The 18,916-nt window shown below is 40.7% G+C and overlaps 1 protein-coding gene across 2 annotated transcripts in view; it reads right to left on the reverse strand.

The window, feature by feature from the left end:
- LOC105479969 (helicase, lymphoid specific) overlaps positions 1-18,916 on the reverse strand; it is a 55,449-nt gene that overhangs the window by 27,386 nt on the left and 9,147 nt on the right. For both annotated transcript variants that reach the window (XM_011738337.3, XM_011738342.2), the window contains exons 4-8: positions 16,790-16,846; positions 12,304-12,340; positions 12,155-12,219; positions 3,278-3,319; positions 493-717 (exon numbers count right to left, since the gene is read on the reverse strand). In XM_011738337.3, the coding sequence (XP_011736639.2) occupies positions 493-717; positions 3,278-3,319; positions 12,155-12,219; positions 12,304-12,340; positions 16,790-16,846 (426 nt within the window). The remainder of the gene's footprint in view (positions 1-492; positions 718-3,277; positions 3,320-12,154; positions 12,220-12,303; positions 12,341-16,789; positions 16,847-18,916) is intronic.

Here is an 18,916-nt window from a genome sequence, read left to right on the forward strand (position 1 = left end):
AACAAGGTAATTTCCACGTCTAAAAATTCAGGTTAGGCCGGGCGCGGTGGCTCAAGCCTGTAATCCCAGCACTTTGGGAGGCCTAGACGGGCGGATCACGAGGTCGGGAGATCGAGACCATCCTGGTTAACACGGTGAAACCCCGTCTCTACTAAAAAATACAAAAAACTAGCCGGGCGAGGTGGCGGGCGCCTGTAGTCCCAGCTACTCGGGAGTCTGAGGCAGGAGAATGCCGTGAACCCGGGAGGCGGAGCTTGCAGTGAGCTGAGATCCGGCCACTGCACTCCAGCCTGGGTGACAGAGCGAGACTCCGTCTCAAAAAAAAAAAAAAAAAAAAAAAAATTCAGGTTAAAGAAATCAGAAAGTAGGTATTCACACACAAATGTATAATAATGAAACATGACAGAAATGACTCCACTTGTGGTACATCACATTATTAGGCTACTATAGAAATAAAACCAATATGTTATATTAAAAATTACAATTCATTACCCTAAGCCATTCCATGCCTTCTACTTGGTACCATCGCATCACTCCTCCCGTGAAGTGCTTTGGTTGTTGAAAAGGTACTGGCTGACCATTACACTTCCGGACTGGGTCAAAAAAGAATTTAGTATTCTGCCTAACCGTTTGAGACAATCTATCTTTAATTATACTATTCGAATCTTTATTTTTCTGAAGATTTTCTACACAGAGATTAGTAGAGGAGTTTTCATCCTGTAGAGAAAAAAAGTTTAATAAGATGTTACACAAAATGCTGCTGTATGCCACCATTTATCAGAAAATGGAACTAACAAACCCTACTGAGTCCTATAATCAAGTACAGAAGACTAAGATTACATCTGGATTAAAAAACTGCAGACATCTCCATCCCTCTACAAATGAAAAGCTACTTAAAAAAACAATAACAGGCTGGCACAGTGGCTAATCCTATAATCACAGCACTTTGGGAAGCTGAGGCAGGAGGATTACCTGAATCCAGGTGTCCAAGACCACCCTGGACAACATGGCGAAACCCTGTCTCTACTAAAAATACAAAAAATTAGCTGGGTGTCGTTGCATGCAACTGCCTGTATCCCAGCTACTCAGGAGGCTGAGGATCACTCGAACCCAGGAAGTCAAGGCTGCAGTGAGCCAAGAACACAACTACTGCACTCCAGCCTAGGTGACAGGAGACTGCCTCAAAAAACTAAAATAAAATAAAATATAAAAAATCTGAGAATAACCCTTACAAATTAAAATCAGGCACATACTTTTGAAAAGATCATTAGAATTATACCTTTCTTCCAAACTTCTAATATTGTGACACTCAGTAATTTATTGAACTGTTACACAGAAAATACAGTATGCATAAATAAGACGGGCAAAAGAGACGGGCAAAATATACTAACAGATACTTTACAAAAGAAAACATATAGGCCAGGTATGGCAGCTCACGCCTGTAATCCCAGCACTTTGGGAGGCCGAGGCGGGCAGATCACGAGGTGAAGAGATCGAAACCATCCTGGCCAAAATGGTGACACCCTGTCTCCACTAAAAGTACAAAAATTAGTTGAGCGTGGTTGCGTGCACCTGTTATCCCAGCTACTTGGGAGGCTGAGGCAGGAGAATCGCTTGAACCCGGGAGGCAGAGGTTGCAGTGAGCCAAGATCGTACCATTGCACTCCAGCCTGGGCGACAGAGCAAGACTCCATCTCAAAAAAAAAAAAAAAAGAAAAAGAAAAAGAAAGAAAACATACAGTCATCAAGAACATATTTTTATGTTCAGTAGTAATTAGGAAAATGCAAGTTAAAAACCACACACACTGCCATTTCTCATTTAATAAAATAGCTGAAATTAAAAAGACTATCAAATGCTGACAATAATGTAAGCTGGAATTTTCAAACATTGCTGGCAAGAGAATAAAATGATGCATTTACCTTGGGGGGAACAAATCTGTACTTTCTTATGAACATACATTTGCCATGTAACACAACAATTCCATTCCCAGGTACACAGGCAAAAAGTAGGAAAACATGTCTACACATGGACTTGCATGCAAATTATTATAGCAACCTTACTCATAAAAGTCACAAATTGCAAACAACCCAAATGCCCATCAATAAGGGGATGGATGAGAAAATTGTAACATTCATTCAACAGAATACTAGTCAACAATAAGAAGAAACCAGTCACTAAAATGCTCAACAACATAAATGAGTATCATAGACATGTTGAGTGGAAAGGAAATAATAAGTTATCCTATAAAAGGTGTACAAAGTGGCCTCCTCTAGGTTTAGGGGTGGAAAAAGAATTAGAAAAACACAGAAGAGATCCCTCTACAATGGAAATGTTCTATACCTTCATTTGGATGGCAGTTACACAAGTGTACGCAAGTGTCAAAATTCATTAAAATACAGTACTTAACAATTATTTCTTCCTGACTGACTGTAAGTTATAAAATGAAGCCAAAATCACATGGTAAATTATAGAAGATTACATCAAGACTTTATCTTAAAAATCCAACTAAATGTTTATCTAACTAAATCTTGAAAAATCCAATTAAACTGCACCCATAAACCAGTCCTTATACTTAACAAAAGAATAAAAATCAAGACAGTTTTATAGTATAAATTTTGGACAAAATTGTATGACCAAATAGAGTATCTCTCATTTTATAAACATTACATTAATTTCTCAAAGGCCTAAAAATCTTTAATATGTAAATTAACTACTTGAAGTTCACATCCATTCACGAATATTTTCATGTCATGATTATTTTGCTTCCCTATGCAACCTGTTAATTTTAAGTACTTGAACAATAAAAAGTGAGATAACAAGGAACCTCTCTACATAAAATGGGATAAGTGAAGAGGTGGCTCGAAAATCAAGCCTTCTCAAACAGAACTTTTAAGAAATTTAAAAAATCTTTAAGGTCTGAAGCAAGATTAAGGCATCCCTCATCAAAGGCACCCCTCACAGCTTCCATAAGATGACTCATGGTTTATATCCACATGGCTACGAGCAGTTGTATCACTGCCAGATTCACAAGTTAAAAGCAACATTGCTAGACCCATAAATTAACACTTATACATCAATAATCATGCAATAAAATACCTAACTAAAGTTGATACATAAAAAAGAAAAATGTTGGATATGGAAGAAATGAATACATAGGTATTTTTTTAAAGCAAAGAAACGGGATAAAGTGAGAAAAACGTACACTGGTGATTACAGAAAAAGGACTAATAACTGGGGAGTAAATATGACTTCTAAACTTAATCATAAATCTCTTACCTCGTTCTCCTTTTTATTTTTTTTAGCCACAGACAAAATTTCCTAATAGTTTGAGAAAACAAAAACAAATTAATAATGTATGAGGTTCATTTATTTATTTATTCAACAAGCATTTGTTCTGTGCTTATTTTGCCAGGCAATGAGGATGAGATTCTCAAGATAATTAAAATATAGAGATCTAAAACTAGTGGTCTTCAGGCATAAATAAGCCTATAAACATTACTGGCTCATAATATTTCCTAACATTCTAAGCTAATTTGGGAACATTTATACAATGAGATATTTCATCAAATACAGTGGTTTTCCAGCTTTTCTTTCTTTTAGTCTGAGATTAAGTACAAATTCACATATGGCAACAAACCTCTAGTCCTGTGGTCAGCAAACTACAGCCTGTACACCAACTCCAGCTAAGCGAATACATAGGTACTTTTTTAAAAGCAAAGAAATGGGATAAATTGGAACAAAGTCAGCCTCACTTGTTTACGGTTTGTGTATGGCTGCTTTCAAACGACAATAGCAAAGTACAGGGTTAAGTAGTTGCCCACAAAACTACTCAAAAGCTAAAAATATTTACTATCTGGCTATTTACAGAAAAGGTCTGGCAAACCATGTTACAGCCCACTTTAGACCTCTGTGGATAGACATCTGAGTTTGCATTCCTGGGTAAGAGGCAAAGACAGATAGATTAAAAATACAGAATAAAGTGCTCTGATTTTGAAGTACCTACTAGATGCTGGTGGTAAGGAGACAAACAATACCTGAGTGTGTCACTGGGTGGCTTAGCAAATAATTATCTTACATAAAATGATCTAAAAAGTTGTCACCAGGCTTCATCATTCAAGATAGTGAGGGTAGATTTCAAGCAGAGAGAATACAGAAGGTATAGGGGATGAAGTAGATTCAAAACAGCATTATCAAATTTAAGATTCACAGAAGAGTAACAGGACATGTAAGTAGGTGACACACACACATATATACACACGGGAATATGTGTATATCGTGTGCATATGAAGTATTATGTACGTATACATATTCATATTCTAAGGCTGAGACTAAAAGGAATTTATACCAGGAACTGATAAAGCTGTCCTGTAAAATGACTAGATAAAATGAAACTTGAAAGAACAATTTAGAAATAAATCAAAATCTATAAATAGCACCAATGAAGTATTCTTATTAAAAATCAAGCATGGGCAACATGGTGAGATCCCATCTCTACAAAAAATATAAAAGTTGGCTGGGCTTGGTGGTGCACACCTGTAGTCCCAGCTACTCAGGAGGATGAGGTGGGAGGATTGCTTGAGCCCAGGAGTCAGAGGTTGCAACGAGCCGAGATGGCACCATTGCACTCCACCCTGGGCAACAGAGCAAGACCCTACCTCCCTCGACAAAAAAAAAACAAAAATTAAAAAAAACCTTAATCACAAACTTCTGTATTTAACTTATAGTTACTATAGTTAACAGGAAACACAAGAGGCAGAGAAATCATGGGGATACAATCAGTAAAGTCCAGAATGTGGGGAATTATACAGAATTACCCATTTTCTTCAACAAATAACGTTTCTTAAAAAAGATGAGAGACACTCTAGATCTAAAAGAGAACTAAGACACACATTAATCAAACGCAATTTATGTAACTTTTTTGGATCCCGATTTGAACCAATCATTTTTTAAAAAGGTATGAGCTAAGCAGATCACAGTGGGAAGTGCCTATACTCCCTGTACTGCTACTCGGGACACTGAGGCAGGAGGATCATGTGAGCCCAAGTATTTGAGGTGTAGTCACTATGACAATACTCAGGAATAGCCACTGCACTCTAGTCTCGTCAATACAGCAAGCCCCCATCCCTAAAAACAAAAATTAGCCTATTGAGAAATTTAAATATTAAGGAATTACCATTGACTTTCAAAAGTGTGATAACTGTATTGTGGTTATGGTTCAAAAGTCTTGGCCGGGCACGGTGGCTCATGCCTGTAATCCCAGCACTTTGGGAAGCCAAGGCGGGCAAATCACAAGGTCAGGAGTTTGAGACCAGCCTGGCCAACACGGTGTCAATACTAAAAATACAAAAAATTAGCTGGGCGTGGTGACAGGCACTTGTAATCACAGCTACTTGGGAGGCTGAGACAGGAGACTCGCTTGAACCCAGGAGGCGAAGGTTGCAGTGAGCTGAGATCCCGCCACTGCACTCCAGCCCAGGTGACAGCGTGAGACTCCATCTTAAAAAAAAAAAAAAAAGTCTTGCTCAGCTTTTTCTAAAAATATCCCAGAATTAAGGCCGGGCGCGGTGGCTCAAGCCTGTAATCCCAGCACTTTGGGAGGCCGAGGCGGGTGGATCACGAGGTCAGGAGATCGAGACCATCCTGGCTAACACGGTGAAACCCCGTCTCTACTAAAAATACAAAAAACTAGCTGGGCGTGGTGGTGGGCGCCTGTAGTCCCAGCTACTCGGAGGCTGAGGCAGGAGAATGGCGTGAACCCGGGAGGCGGAGCTTGCAGTGAGCCGAGATCGCGCCACTGCACTCCAGCCTGGGCGACACAGCGAGACTCCGTCTCAAAAAAAAAAAAAAAAAAAAAAAAAAATCCCAGAATTAAAAAGTGATTGGCTGGGCAGGGTGGCTCATGCCTATAATCTCAGCACTTTGGGAGATCAAGACAGGCAGATCACCTGAGGTCAGGAGTTCGAGACCCACTTGACCAACATGGAGAAACCCCGTCTCTAATAAAAGTATAAAATTAGCGGGGTGTGATGGCACATGCCTGTAATCCCAGCTACTCGGGAGGCTGAGGCAAGAGAATTGCTTGAACCTGAGAGGCAGAGGTTGCAGTGAGCCGAGATCATGCCATCGCACTCCAACCTGGGCAAGAAGGGGGAAACTCCATCTCAAAAAAAAAAAAGTGACATTCAATTTACTATCCTCTAAATATTTGTAATTTTTCAGATTTTCCATAATACAAAGAAAAAGAATATACATATACGAAAATGTTAGTGATTATCTGTTTGACAGCTTTTCAGGTGATTTTCTTGTATTTTGTTTAGTCTCAAATTTTTCTACAAGAAAATGCAATTCCTTGTGAAACCATAAAAAGTAATGGAGGTTATGAGTGATTAAATTTGCTTCAGAAAAACCAATCTGGTACTCTTGACAATGAATGAGAGCTATACTAGGATTATAAAAATCAATTAAGAAACTACTAACAATAGGGCAGAGTAAGGGCATAAACACCAGAGTAGCAGCGAATGAAATGACTCACAGAAATTGATAAAAATCTAGATATATAAGGAAATTCAGATAACCTCCTAAATTCTGTTTTGAATGACACAGTAGATACTGGTTCTGACACTAACATCAAAGAGAAAACAAAAGAGCAAGATTGGGAAGAAAGAGAGGAAAAGATAAATTGCTTGCTTTGGGCTAGATTATCAATTTCAAAGATCCCAATAAATTCAACTGACAGACGTAAAACTGCTCAACTGCACAATGTGTAAGGAAATATGTACAGGCTACTCTTTAAAAAAAAAAAAAAAAAAAAAAAAAGGGCCGGACGCAGTGGCTCACGCCTATAATCCCAGCCCTTTGGGAGGCTGAGGCAGGCGGATCATGAGGTCAAGAGATTGAGACCATCCTGGCCAAAATGGTGAAACCCCATCTCTACTAAAACTACAAAAATTAGCTAGGTGTGGTGGCACACACCTGTAGTCCCAGCTACTCGGAATGCTGAGGCAGGAGAATCGCTTGAGGCAGAGTTGAGCTGTAGTGAGTCAAGATTGCAGCACTGCACTCCAGTCTGGCAACAGAGCAAGACTCTGCCTCCAAAAAAAAACAAAAAAAAAAACAAAAAAAAACAGGATCTCATTCTCTTGCCCATGCTGCAGTGCAGTAGCACATTCTCACCTCATTGCAGCCTTGACCTCCCCAGGCTCAGGTGATCCTCTTACCTCAGCCTCCTGTGCAGCTGGGACCAAAGCTGTACGCCACCACGCCTGGCTAATTTCTTTTTCTTTTGTAGAGACAGGATTTCACCATGTTGCCCAAACTAGTCTCAAACTCCTGGGCTTAAGTGATCCTCCCACTTTGGTCTCCCAAAGTGCTGGTATAACAGGTGTCAGGCATCATGTCCAGTCCAGCCTACTCTTAAAAAGCTTAAAAATAGGGTGGTGCAGTGGCTCACGCCTGTAATCCCAGCACTTTGGGAGGCCAAGGTGGGTGGATCACCTGAGATCGGGAGTTTGAGACCAGCTTGACCAACATGGAGAAACCCGATCTCTACTAAAAATACAAAATTTGCCAGGCGTGGTGGCACATGCCTGTAATCCTAGCTACTCGGGAAGGCTGAGACAGGAGAATCACTTGAACCTGGGAGGCGGAGGCTGCAATGAGCCAATTCGGTGCCATTGCACTCCAGACTGGGCAACAAGAGCGAAACTCTGTCTCAAAAAAAAACTTGGAAATAAAGAATAGAAAACAGGACAATCTAGAAAGACTGGTTCAAAAATTTTTGTTCTGCAGACACGAAAACAATGTATCTATAATTGAAAGGCAAAGACCCAGTGAGGAAGGAAAAGGTGAATAAATAGATGGGATAATTTGGAGGAGCAGGGTTCACAGTGACAGAACATTCAATAGGGGTAACACATCTCCAAATGTATTCGTAGATTTAGAGATTCTTCAGCAAGTAACGTGAGATGCAAACAATGAAAAGAATTTAGGCAAAGAGAATAAGAGAGCAGGAAATTCAGTAAATACACAGAAGAAAGAAATAACAGTAAATGAAAGAATAACTGGTATAGGGTCAGGCATGGTGGTTCACACCTGTAATCCCAGCACTTTGGAAGGCAGAGGCAGGCAGATCACTTTGGGTCAGGAGTTTGAGACCAGCCTGGCCAACATGGTGAAACCACCTCTCTACCAAAAAATACAAAAACTTAGCCAGGCGTGGTGGCACGTGCCTGTAGTCCCAGGTGCTGGACTACTCAGGGAGCTGAGGTAACAGAATTGCTTGAACTGGGAGACGGAGGTTGCAATGAGCCGAGATCGCGCCACTGCACTCTAGCCTGGGCCACACAGTGAAACCTTGTCTCAAAAAAAAAAAAAGAAAAAGAAAAGGAAAGAAAGAAAAACTGATATGCCCACAGATCTCTGAATACACTAGCCAAGTGATTCACCAAAATGAAAATTGCTTAAAATCTTTCGATAGCTTCCTACTTTACTTAGGGCAGCCTTAAAGTCCTGACCATGCTTACATCTACAGCTTCATCCTTCCTTCATCACTCTTTTCACTTATATACAAATTGGAGGCAAATATAATTTCCTTCAAGTTTTTTTAAACTGCCAGTCTCTCTAGACCCTGGACATTTGTTCAATGCTTTAATTTCTTCCTAAAACACGCCCCCCCTACTATCTTCCCTTTAATTTACTCTTTCCCTATTAATCCCACCTTTAAATAATTTAACTTTTATCCTTCAAGTCACAACATAGATATCATTTCCTTTTCCTAGATGAAAACGTTCAGGAACTGCATGCCTGAGTGAAGAGGCCCTCTAATACGGTATATAAACATCCAATTACCAACCGGGCACAGTGGCTCAGACCTGTAATCCAAGCACTTTGGGAAGCCGAGGCAGGAGCCCAAAAATTCAAGACCAGCGTAAACAACATGACAAAACCCCATCTTTACAAAAAATACAAAACTCAGCCAGGCCTGGTGGCACATGCACAGAGTCCCTGCTACTGGGGAGTTTGAGATAGGAAGATCACTTGAGTCTGGGAGGTTGAGGCTGCAGTGAGCTGAGATTATGCCAGCTGCATTCAAGCCAGGGTAATAGAAACATTGTCTCAAAAAAAAAAAAATTCAATTTCATTTACTACTTACTCCTATATATCTCTCTGTATGTAGGCTAAGGTGAAGACAGCGTTTACCTTTCTTTACTAATGGATTTCATCCACCTATGACAAAGTTTGCTCCAAACCAATATTCCACAACCATTTAACAAATTAAATAAACAGCTGTATGACTGGCTAAACTTCAGTATGGCATATTAAAAGTGGTTTTTCTTTTATGAGTCGGAGTTTCACTCTTGTTACCCAGGCTGGAGTGCAATGGTGCCTGCCATCTTGGCTCACCGCAACCTCCGCCTCCAGAGCTCAAGCGATTCTCCTGCCTCAGTCTGTCCGAGTAGCTGGGATTACAGGCATGTGCCACTACGCCCGGCTAATTTTAGTAGAGATGGGGTTTCTCCATGTTGGTCAGGCTGGCCTGGAACTCTTGACCTCAGGTGATTCTCCCACCTTGGCCTCCCAAAGTGCTGGGGTTACAGGCATGAGCCACTGCGCCCAACCTAAAAGTGTTTTAAACTGCAAGTTGAATGGATACCATAATCAATTTCGGTGGGCCCTAACTTTTTTTTTTTTTTTTTTTTTTTTTTGAGACAGAGTCTTGCTCCGTTGCCCAGGCTGGAGTGCAGTGGCATGATCTCAGCTCACTGCAACCTCTGCCTCCCAGGTTCAAGCAATTCTCCTGCCTCAACCTTCTGAGTAGCTAGGACTACAGGCGCGAGCCACCATTCCCAGTTAATTTTTGTATTTTTAGTAGAGATGGGGTTTCACCATGTTGGCCAGACAGGTTTCAAACTCCTAGCCTCACGTGATCCACCCGCCTCAGTCTCCCAAAGTGCCGGGATTGCAGGCGTGAGCCACTGCTCCCAGCCCCCTGACAATTATTTTTCAATGAAAAACTATCGCTGCATCCCTAAAGGAAAAGTATTATGTAAATTTTTCTTATGAAGAGCTAAAAAGTCTGAACTTCAGGTAAAAGAACAACAGTAGACAATAGAGTTGTGCTTTTTATTAAATATAAGAATGTGGCCGGGAGTGGTGCCTCACGCCTGTAATCCCAGCACTTTGGGAGACGAAGGCGTAAGGATCACCTGAGGTCAGTAGTTCAAGACCATTCTGGCCAACACGGCAAAACCCTGTCTCTACTAAAAATACAAATAGGCGCCTGTAATCCCAGCTTCTCAGAGGCTAAGGCATAAGAATTGTTTGAATCTGGGAGGCAGAGCTTGCAGCAGTGAGCCTAGATCATGCGTGCCACTGCACTCCAGCCTGGGGACAGAGCAAGACTGTCTCCAAGAAAAAAGAGAATGTGACACATTAAAAACATGCTAAGGAATTGGTTTGTCAGAACTGAAGATGCTCTAATTCATTCATATTTTGAAGCAAAAAGTGAGAAATGAAAAAAAGAAGTTGGTTTTAGAAATGAGCATATGATTTCAGTTTCGTAAAAGTCTTCAACAAAGAACAAGAATAAAGTTCTTAAGACAAGGTTAGGGGTTACAAAAAGTTAAATTATAGTAACAATTTCTGACTAGGCCAGGCTCAGACTCCTTTAACAAGATACCATCTTTTTCCCTAAAACACTTCTCTGCTCTGGTCAGTGTCTTTACTACCCTACCCTTTCCCCCCACCTCTCCACAACATATTATATGTAATTTTAAGCTGTATGGCCACACCTGTTGTTTCCACTGTTCCTTGCAAAATACAAGTCCACTAGGTACTTTACAACCACAAGATAATTAGTAGAGTCAAAGCTATTACTGTTTTCTATAATAACCCAAATAAAGCAACCAGCATAGGCCGGGAGCAGTGGCTCATGACTGTAATCCCAGCACTTTGGGAGGCCGAGGCAGGCGGACCACCTGAGGTCAGGAGTTCAAGATCAGTCTGGGCAACAAGGTGAAACCCCATCTCTACTAAAAATACAAAATTAGCTGGGCGTGGTGGCACATGCCTGTAATCCCAGCTACTCAGGAGGCTGAGACAGGAGAAACGCTTGAACCTGGGAGGCAGAGGATGCGGTGAGCTGAGACTGCACCATTGCACTCCAGCCTGGGCAACAACAGTAAATCTCTGTCTCACCCCCGCCCGCCCCCCCCAAAAAAAAGAAAACCAGCATAAAGCTGGGCACACTGGCTCACACATGTACTCTTCAGCAGTTTGGGGGGCTAAGGCAAGAGGATGGTTTGAACCCAGGAGTTCAAGAGCAGCCTAAGCAACATGAGACCTCATCGCTACAAAAAATTTAAAAATTAGCCAGCTGTGCATGGTGTCACACACCTGTAGTCCCAGCTACTCAGGGGGCTGAGGTAGAAGGATCACTTGAGCCCGAGGTTGACGCTGCAGTGAGCCATGATTGTGCCACTGCACTCCAGCCTGAGTCCCAGAGTGATACCCTGTCTCAAAAAAAGAAAAGAAGAAAAAAAAAGAAGGAAGCTAGAAAGGCAGAAAGGAAGGAAGGAAGGAAACAAAAGAAGGAAAGAAAAGAAAACCAGAACAACCTAAAGGTGTAAATCTATTTGCCACTTAAGTGAGGATGTGCGCAATGGCTCACGCCTGTAATCTGGCATTTTAGGAGACCGAGGTGGGCAGATCACCTTAAGTCAGGAGTTCAAGACCAGCCTGGCCAACATGGTGAAACCCCATCTCTACTAAAAATACAAAAATTAGCCAGGCGTGGTGGTGGGCGCCTGTTATCCCAGCTACTTGGGAGGCTGGGACAAGAGAATCGCTTGAACCCGTGAGGTGGAGGTTGCAGTGAGCCAAGGCAGCATGGACCACAGAGCTCCACCTCAAAAAAAAAAAAAAAAAGTCTATGAAGGTCAGATGACATTAGTTTCAGATTAGTCTCAAGTCTACTGTAGGTTGGTAGATAGCTTCAAACATTTTGGCAACTTCATCTATAAATGATATATAATATTAAATTAAAAACATATTTGATGTGATATTGAATATTCAATCCTTACAGCTTTAAGGTAGTTTAAAACCTACATTTTACTCAACATCAAATGTTAGGTACCCTCTCCCTTTTATTTTTACCTCTTTTGACATGACCTCTGAAATATTGTATGATTCATCTTCTCTTCCTCTTTTTTTCCTCATAACTATAAAAAAAAATTTTATTTTTGATAGCAATTAAAATAGAAATATAAACATATATTATTCAAAACTAGAATAAGGATGTTTACCTGGCTTCTCTTTGCTTGCATCGATTGAATTTTTACCCTACAAAACAAGGATTCAGAATACTGATTTTACTAATGAACTTTATAATATTATACATTAAAAGGCACTGATTAACTTGAGGAAAAATGTTTCTTGCAGTTGAGCCACATTCACATATAGTTTTTCACTATTATACTTACCTACATGTAATATTTTCAGTATTTCCCTACTACAACTTGTTCATAATCTCTGCTTTTTCCCAACGGTTCTACTTCCGTCCATTATTTTTCCATTTAGAAGAGAAATTTCAAAATTAAACACAGCTGGCATTTCGTTTGTTTTTTGGAGATGGAGTTTCACTCTTGTTGCCCGGGCTAGTGTGCAATGGTACAATCTCGGCTCACTGCAACCTCTGCCTCCCAGGTTCAAGAGATTCCCCTGCCTCAACCTCCCGAGTAGCTGGGATTACAGGTACCTGCCACCATACCCGGCTAATTTTTGTATCTTTAGTAGAGATGGGGTTTCACCATTTTGGCCAGGCTGCTCTTGAATTCCTGATTTTAGGTGATCCACCCGCCTAGGCCTCCCAAAGCGCTGTGATTACAGGCGTGAGGCGCTGCGCTCAGCCCACAGTTGGCATTTTTATTTAGAAATACCAAAATTTACAAAATTTTATTTGTAAATATGTACATCTTTATACATTACGCTAAAGATATTCAATAGGTAGGGAATTGAAGGAATATTCATTGTGAATGAAATTCATACATTAAATATAACCCAAAGCAGAAATAAAAGAGAATACTAACTGAAAATTATTATGAGGAAGGTAAGGGAAATGAGATGTTAAGAAACAGTTTCTGGCCAGGTGCAGTGGCTCACGCCTATAATCCCAGCACTTTAGAAGGACTAGGTAGTAGACTGCTTGAAGTCAGGAGTGCAAGACCAGCTTGGGCAACAAAGCAAGATCCCCATCTCTTCAAAAAAGGTAGAAATTGGCCGGGCGCGGTGGCTCAAGCCTGTAATCCCAGCACTTTGGGAGGCCGAGACGGGCGGATCACGAGGTCAGGAGATCGAGACCATCCTGGCTAACACAGTGAAACCCCGTCTCTACTAAAAATACAAAAACTTAGCCGGGCGAGGTGGCAGGCGCCTCTAGTCCCAGCTACTCGGGAGGCTGAGGCTGGAGAATGGCGTGAACCCGGGAGGCGGAGCTTGCAGTGAGCTGAGATCCGGCCACTGCACTCCAGCCTGGGTGACAGAGCGAGACTCCGTCTCAAAAAAAAAAAAAAAAAAAAAATGTAGAAATTAGCTGAACATGGTGGTGTGCACCTGTAGTTTCAGCTACTCAGGAGGCTGAGGTGGGAAGATGGCTTGACCCCAGGAGTTCAAAGCTGTAGTGAACTACTATGGAGCTATTGAACTCTAGCCTGGGCTACTGAGACATCGCCTCTAAAAATTTTTTTAAGTTTCAAAATAAGAGTTGGGAAACTATTATATCAAGAATAGGTGAACAATATGTATGATAAAATGACAAAAATATATATATAATGAATTTTTAAATTAAGTTACAAAGTCTGAAGATTAAACAAGAAAATACCGAAAAAGGACTGGTGCCATTAGAGTAGGCAGAACAGTTGACACCTTTAAGAAAAAAGCAGAGGGGAAAAAAATCAAAACCCTGATATAAACAGCTAGGTGGAATTAAGTGAAGGATATATTAAAATTAACAGGTTCAAGAGCAGGGAATAAATGACTAAGCCAGTAAAATTATCATATAAATAAAAACATGTTGTTCAAAACCCCTAGGTAAGGCCAGTTGTGCTAGCTCATGCCTGTAATCCCAGCACTTTGGGAGCCAAGGTGTGGGTGTGGGGGACAGCTTGAGCCCAGGAGTTCGAGACCAGCCTGGGCAACACAGTGAAGCCTTGTCTCTATGAAAATAAAAATCTGAAAAGCTCTAGGTCTCTGAAATTAGCAAGTGAGTCAAGAATCAGCGGTTTTTTTGTTTTTTGTTTTTTTAGAGATGGTGTCTTGCTCTGTCACCCAGGCTGGAGTCCAGTAACATGAGCTCAGCTCACTGCAACCTCCGCCTCCCAGGTTCAAGTGATTCTCCTGTCAGCCTCCCAAGTAGCTGGGATTACAGGTACCTGCCATCACACCTGTCTAATTTTTGTGTTTTTGGTAGAGACTGGGTTTCACCATGTTGGCCAGGTTGGTCGCCAGCTCTTGACCTCAGGTGATCCGGGATTACAGATATGAGCCATCATGCCCAGCCCATTTTTATTTTTTTAATACTCTCTCTCAGTAGACTCAGTATTACCAGTTTTATTTATTTATTTATTTATTTATTTAGGAACAGAGTCTCCCTCTATGGCCCAGACTAGAGTACAGTGACACAGTCTTGGCTCACTGCAACCTCTGCCAACCGTGTTCAAGTGATACTCGTGCCTCAGCCTCCCAAGTAGCTGGGACTACAGGCACATATCACCACGCCCAGCTAATTTTTTGTATTTTTAGCAGAGACAGGGTCTCACCATGTTGACCAGGCTGGTCTCGAACTCCTGGCCTCAAGGAAACCATCTGCCTCAGACTTCCAAAGTGCTGGGACAGGCGTGAGCCACCACACCTAGCAGTATTACCAGTTTTAAATAATGGGTTTTGTTGCAAAATAGTCTGCAAAATACTTTATCAGGCATTTTAACATCACCATTAACTAGCCTAAGAATCAAATAACTGGACTTAATCTCAGTACTTTGGGAGGCCAAGGCAAGAGGATCATGAGATCAGCAGTTGAAGACCAGCCTGGCCAAGATGGTGAAACCCTGTCTCTACTAAAAATACAAAAATTAGCCAGGTGTGGCGGCAGGCGCCTATAATCCCGAGGCTGAGGCAAAAAATTGCTTGAACCCAGGAGGTGGAGGTTGCAGTGAGCCGAAATCACGCCACTGCATTCCAGCCTATGTGACAGAGCGAGACTATATCTCAAAAAAATAAATAAATAAAAATAAAGGCAGTTTAGCATAGAAGCTAAGTAGAAGTTCTTAAACTAATCCTGGGTTCAAATCCATACTTTTCAGCAATTCTCATTTCAGATAATGAGAGTCAGCTCTCATTATCTGCAGTACTTGTGGTTCAATAAAATCACTATGACTAATGACTTACTGCCCCTAGGAAAAATACAATTGGGTTCCTGACTCTGGTTATGACATTTTCAACCAACAATACACAACCCTGTTTTCTTTGTGTTTCTGTTTTTAAAGATATCTTATTTAATATATATGTTGATTAATACTGAACATATTATGTCCAAGCACAGTGGCTCACGCCTGTAATCCCAGCACTTTGGAAGGCCGAGGTGGGCAGATCACGAGGTCAGAAGTTCGAAACCAGCCCGTCCAATATGGTGAAACCCCGTCTCTACTAAAAATACAAAAATTAGCCAGGCATGGTGGCACACACCTGTAGTCCCAGCTACTCGGGTGACTGAGGCAGAAGAATTGCTTGAACCCAGGAGGTGGAGGTAGCAGTGAGCTGAGACTACGCCACTGCACTCCAGCCTGGGCGACAGAGCAAGACTCTGTCTCAAAAAAATAAAAATAAAAATAAAAATAAAATAAAATAAAAATTGAACTCATGGCCAACAGCACTGTACCTCATGCCTAAATGAAGCTTACCCAAGACATACTTTCTCCATATGGCACAGCTTTTTTGTACTTAGAAACACTAGATAGCACTTTGGTACACTTGGGGGCCATTTTAACAGCAAAATCACCAGGAAAAGCACACAAAAATGCAAAAATCATGGTGCTAAATGAAGACCATGAGAAGGACATATGCTTGACATACATACAGTAGCAACCCATGTTTGAGCTGAGCTTGGAACATATGTATTGGAAGACTAAAATTATTTGCTGCTCTGAACATAAGCATGTCCAAAAATGACCATGACGGTGTTAGGAATCTTGACTCTGGGGTTACAAATAAATTTAAGTGAGTTGGCAAATTCACAAACACAGAATCCTTGAATAATGAAGAATGACTGTTCTTTATCTCCTTGCATCAGCCTATTTATGTAAAATGGGGGAGAAAAGTACCTCTACCTAATAAGAACTGTTGTGAGAGAGAGAAAACAGGCTGGGCGTGGTGGCTCATGCCTGTAATCCCAGCACTTTGGGAGGCCGAGGCGGGTGGATCACGAGGTCAGGAGATCAAGACCATCCTGGCCAACACGGTGAAACCCCGTCTCTACTAAAAATACAAAAAATTAGCCGGGCGTGGTGGCGGGCGCCTGTAGTCCCAGCTACTTGGGAGGCTGAGACGGGAGAATGGCGTGAACCCAGGAGGCGAAGCTTGCAGTGAGATGAGGCGACAGAGCGAGACTCCATCTCAAAAAAAAAAAAAACCAAAAAAAAGTTAAAGTTAAACAGATGATCAAAAAAGTCAGAAGAATACAAAAGTATTTCTTCAATATTTAAATGACATAAAAAATATTCTGGCTGGTTATATTACCTTTTTAACTTTTAAAGACTCCTTTTTTCTCTCCAATTTTTCTTTCTTCTTCTGTTCCTGTAAGATAATTTTTTCTTATGTCACAAGTGGGAAGTGCACCATTAAAAAAAAAAAAAAACGCATATCAATTATCAAATAACTTACGTTTACAATGAGAAACTAAGGTCTATCATAATTAAAAAACAGGGAGGAACTTGTACTTCAACAAGCCTTTATGGACTAATGGGACAGATTTACCATCCTGCCTTAAACTAAAATCCAGATAAAATTTATTAAACAGTGGTTTTCAGACAACATGCAGTAACGAACTATAAACATTGACAAAAGGGAAACAAGGTTAATCTTCTGACTGCCCAGCTTACTGCCTGATACAATTTTAAAGTACAAATAATGGAGAAAACTCCAAACAGAGCCCAACAGTCTCTTTGTGTTGAGGAGACAGAACCCAAAACTTAAAAAACAAAAAACTTAAAAAACAAAGCAGTAGCATTCCCAGGGTCAAGTACCAGAGAGGACAGAGCTGCACAAAGGCAGCTGTTACCTCTCTCTCGGGCTGACTACTGTTACCTCTCTCTCGGGCTGACTACTGGTAAGTGCATGGTAACCAAGGCCAGGAGAAAAGTCACCAGAAAGAAGTAGGTGGAAAGGCTCATGTTCCAAGGGGTCAGGCATAATAAGGTATATCTCACATTCTCTCAGCCAAAGTGGGAAGTCCTCTTAATATAAAGGGCATCAAGTAGAGTGCTCAAGAAAGGGATCAACTTATTCCTAGACTAAAAGCTATTCTAGACATACTCTTACAAATGTTTAAAATACACCAAAAATTCAAACCATTTCCAAGAGGTGATGAAAGGGGTAGATGCTGTGTAACTCATTAAGTTGAATATTTGTTTTTCCATTTGTTTTACTTTATCATAAAAAAGCAATAAAAGGGTTTCAAACAAAGGAAAAAGGAGATTTTATAAACACAGCAAAATTTAAACTGATAATTGGTAAATGTGGGTGATGGGAACACAGGGACTTACTGTATTCTCTCAATTTGCACAAGTTTTTAAATCTTCATAACAGTCTAGTGGAAAGACAAACAATAAATACAAAAAAAGATGTATATCAGATGAAAAGTGCAATGGGAAGAACAGAACAAGGTAAAGAGAATCAGGTGTGTCAGCAACTTTCTTAAAATTGTGAGGGCAGGTCTCATCTAGAAACCATTTAAGTCAAGGCTTGAAGATGAAGTTAAGCCATGCAGTTATTTAGAGGAAGAAGGTTCCAGGCATAAAATAGCAAGGGCAAAAGCCCAAGACAGGAAACACATCTGGAGACAGGTCTGAAAGGTAATGGGATTGAGGGAGGCAATCAAACTGCTTACAGACATATAGATATTATCAGGACTTTCACTTTTCAGAAACAACATAAGCTAGGAGACAGTGAAACATCTTTAAAGTACTCTAAGAAATAAAGTACTAAAGAAAAACAATTCTTTACCAGTAAAAATGTATTTCAAAAACGAAGGTAAGTGAAGACATTCAGATATATGAAAGCTAAAAGAACACATCACCAACAGAAAATGCAAATGAACCTATAATAATAGAAAACCGATCAATTGGCTATCTGTGGATAGAACATGGGGTAGGGATGGGAAAGAAGAATTATAAATGAGCCGAAAGAATTCTTTGGAATCAGTGGGTATGTCCACTATCATGATTGTTATGTCTTCACAAGTATATCCCTATATCAAAACTTAGGGAATTGTACATTTTAAATATGTGCAGTTTAGTGTATGTCAATTACACTCCAATAACGACATTTCTTAATGGAATCCTTCTCAGGAATAAAAAGAATAACCTACAGAAAAACATGACATGAATTAATCTCAAAAATACACTGAGCAAAAGTAACAAGACAAAGAATGCATATGTGCAAGAATATTGAGAAAAAAAAAACTCAGTTTCTCCCTACACACTCAACAATCAACACAAAAGACTTCTGTGACCCAATGTGTGGGGGTTTTCCCTATACACCAAAAAGCATTTCTGCAGTGACACCGGCTAGGTGTCCTCTATTGTAATTAAATTCTGACACTATCTACCATACCCCATAGGTTGAGGGTTCAGTCCCCAAGACTTT

Source organism: Macaca nemestrina, chromosome 9, assembly GCF_043159975.1.
Source record: "Macaca nemestrina isolate mMacNem1 chromosome 9, mMacNem.hap1, whole genome shotgun sequence".
Classification (NCBI taxonomy): Eukaryota; Metazoa; Chordata; class Mammalia; order Primates; family Cercopithecidae; genus Macaca; species Macaca nemestrina.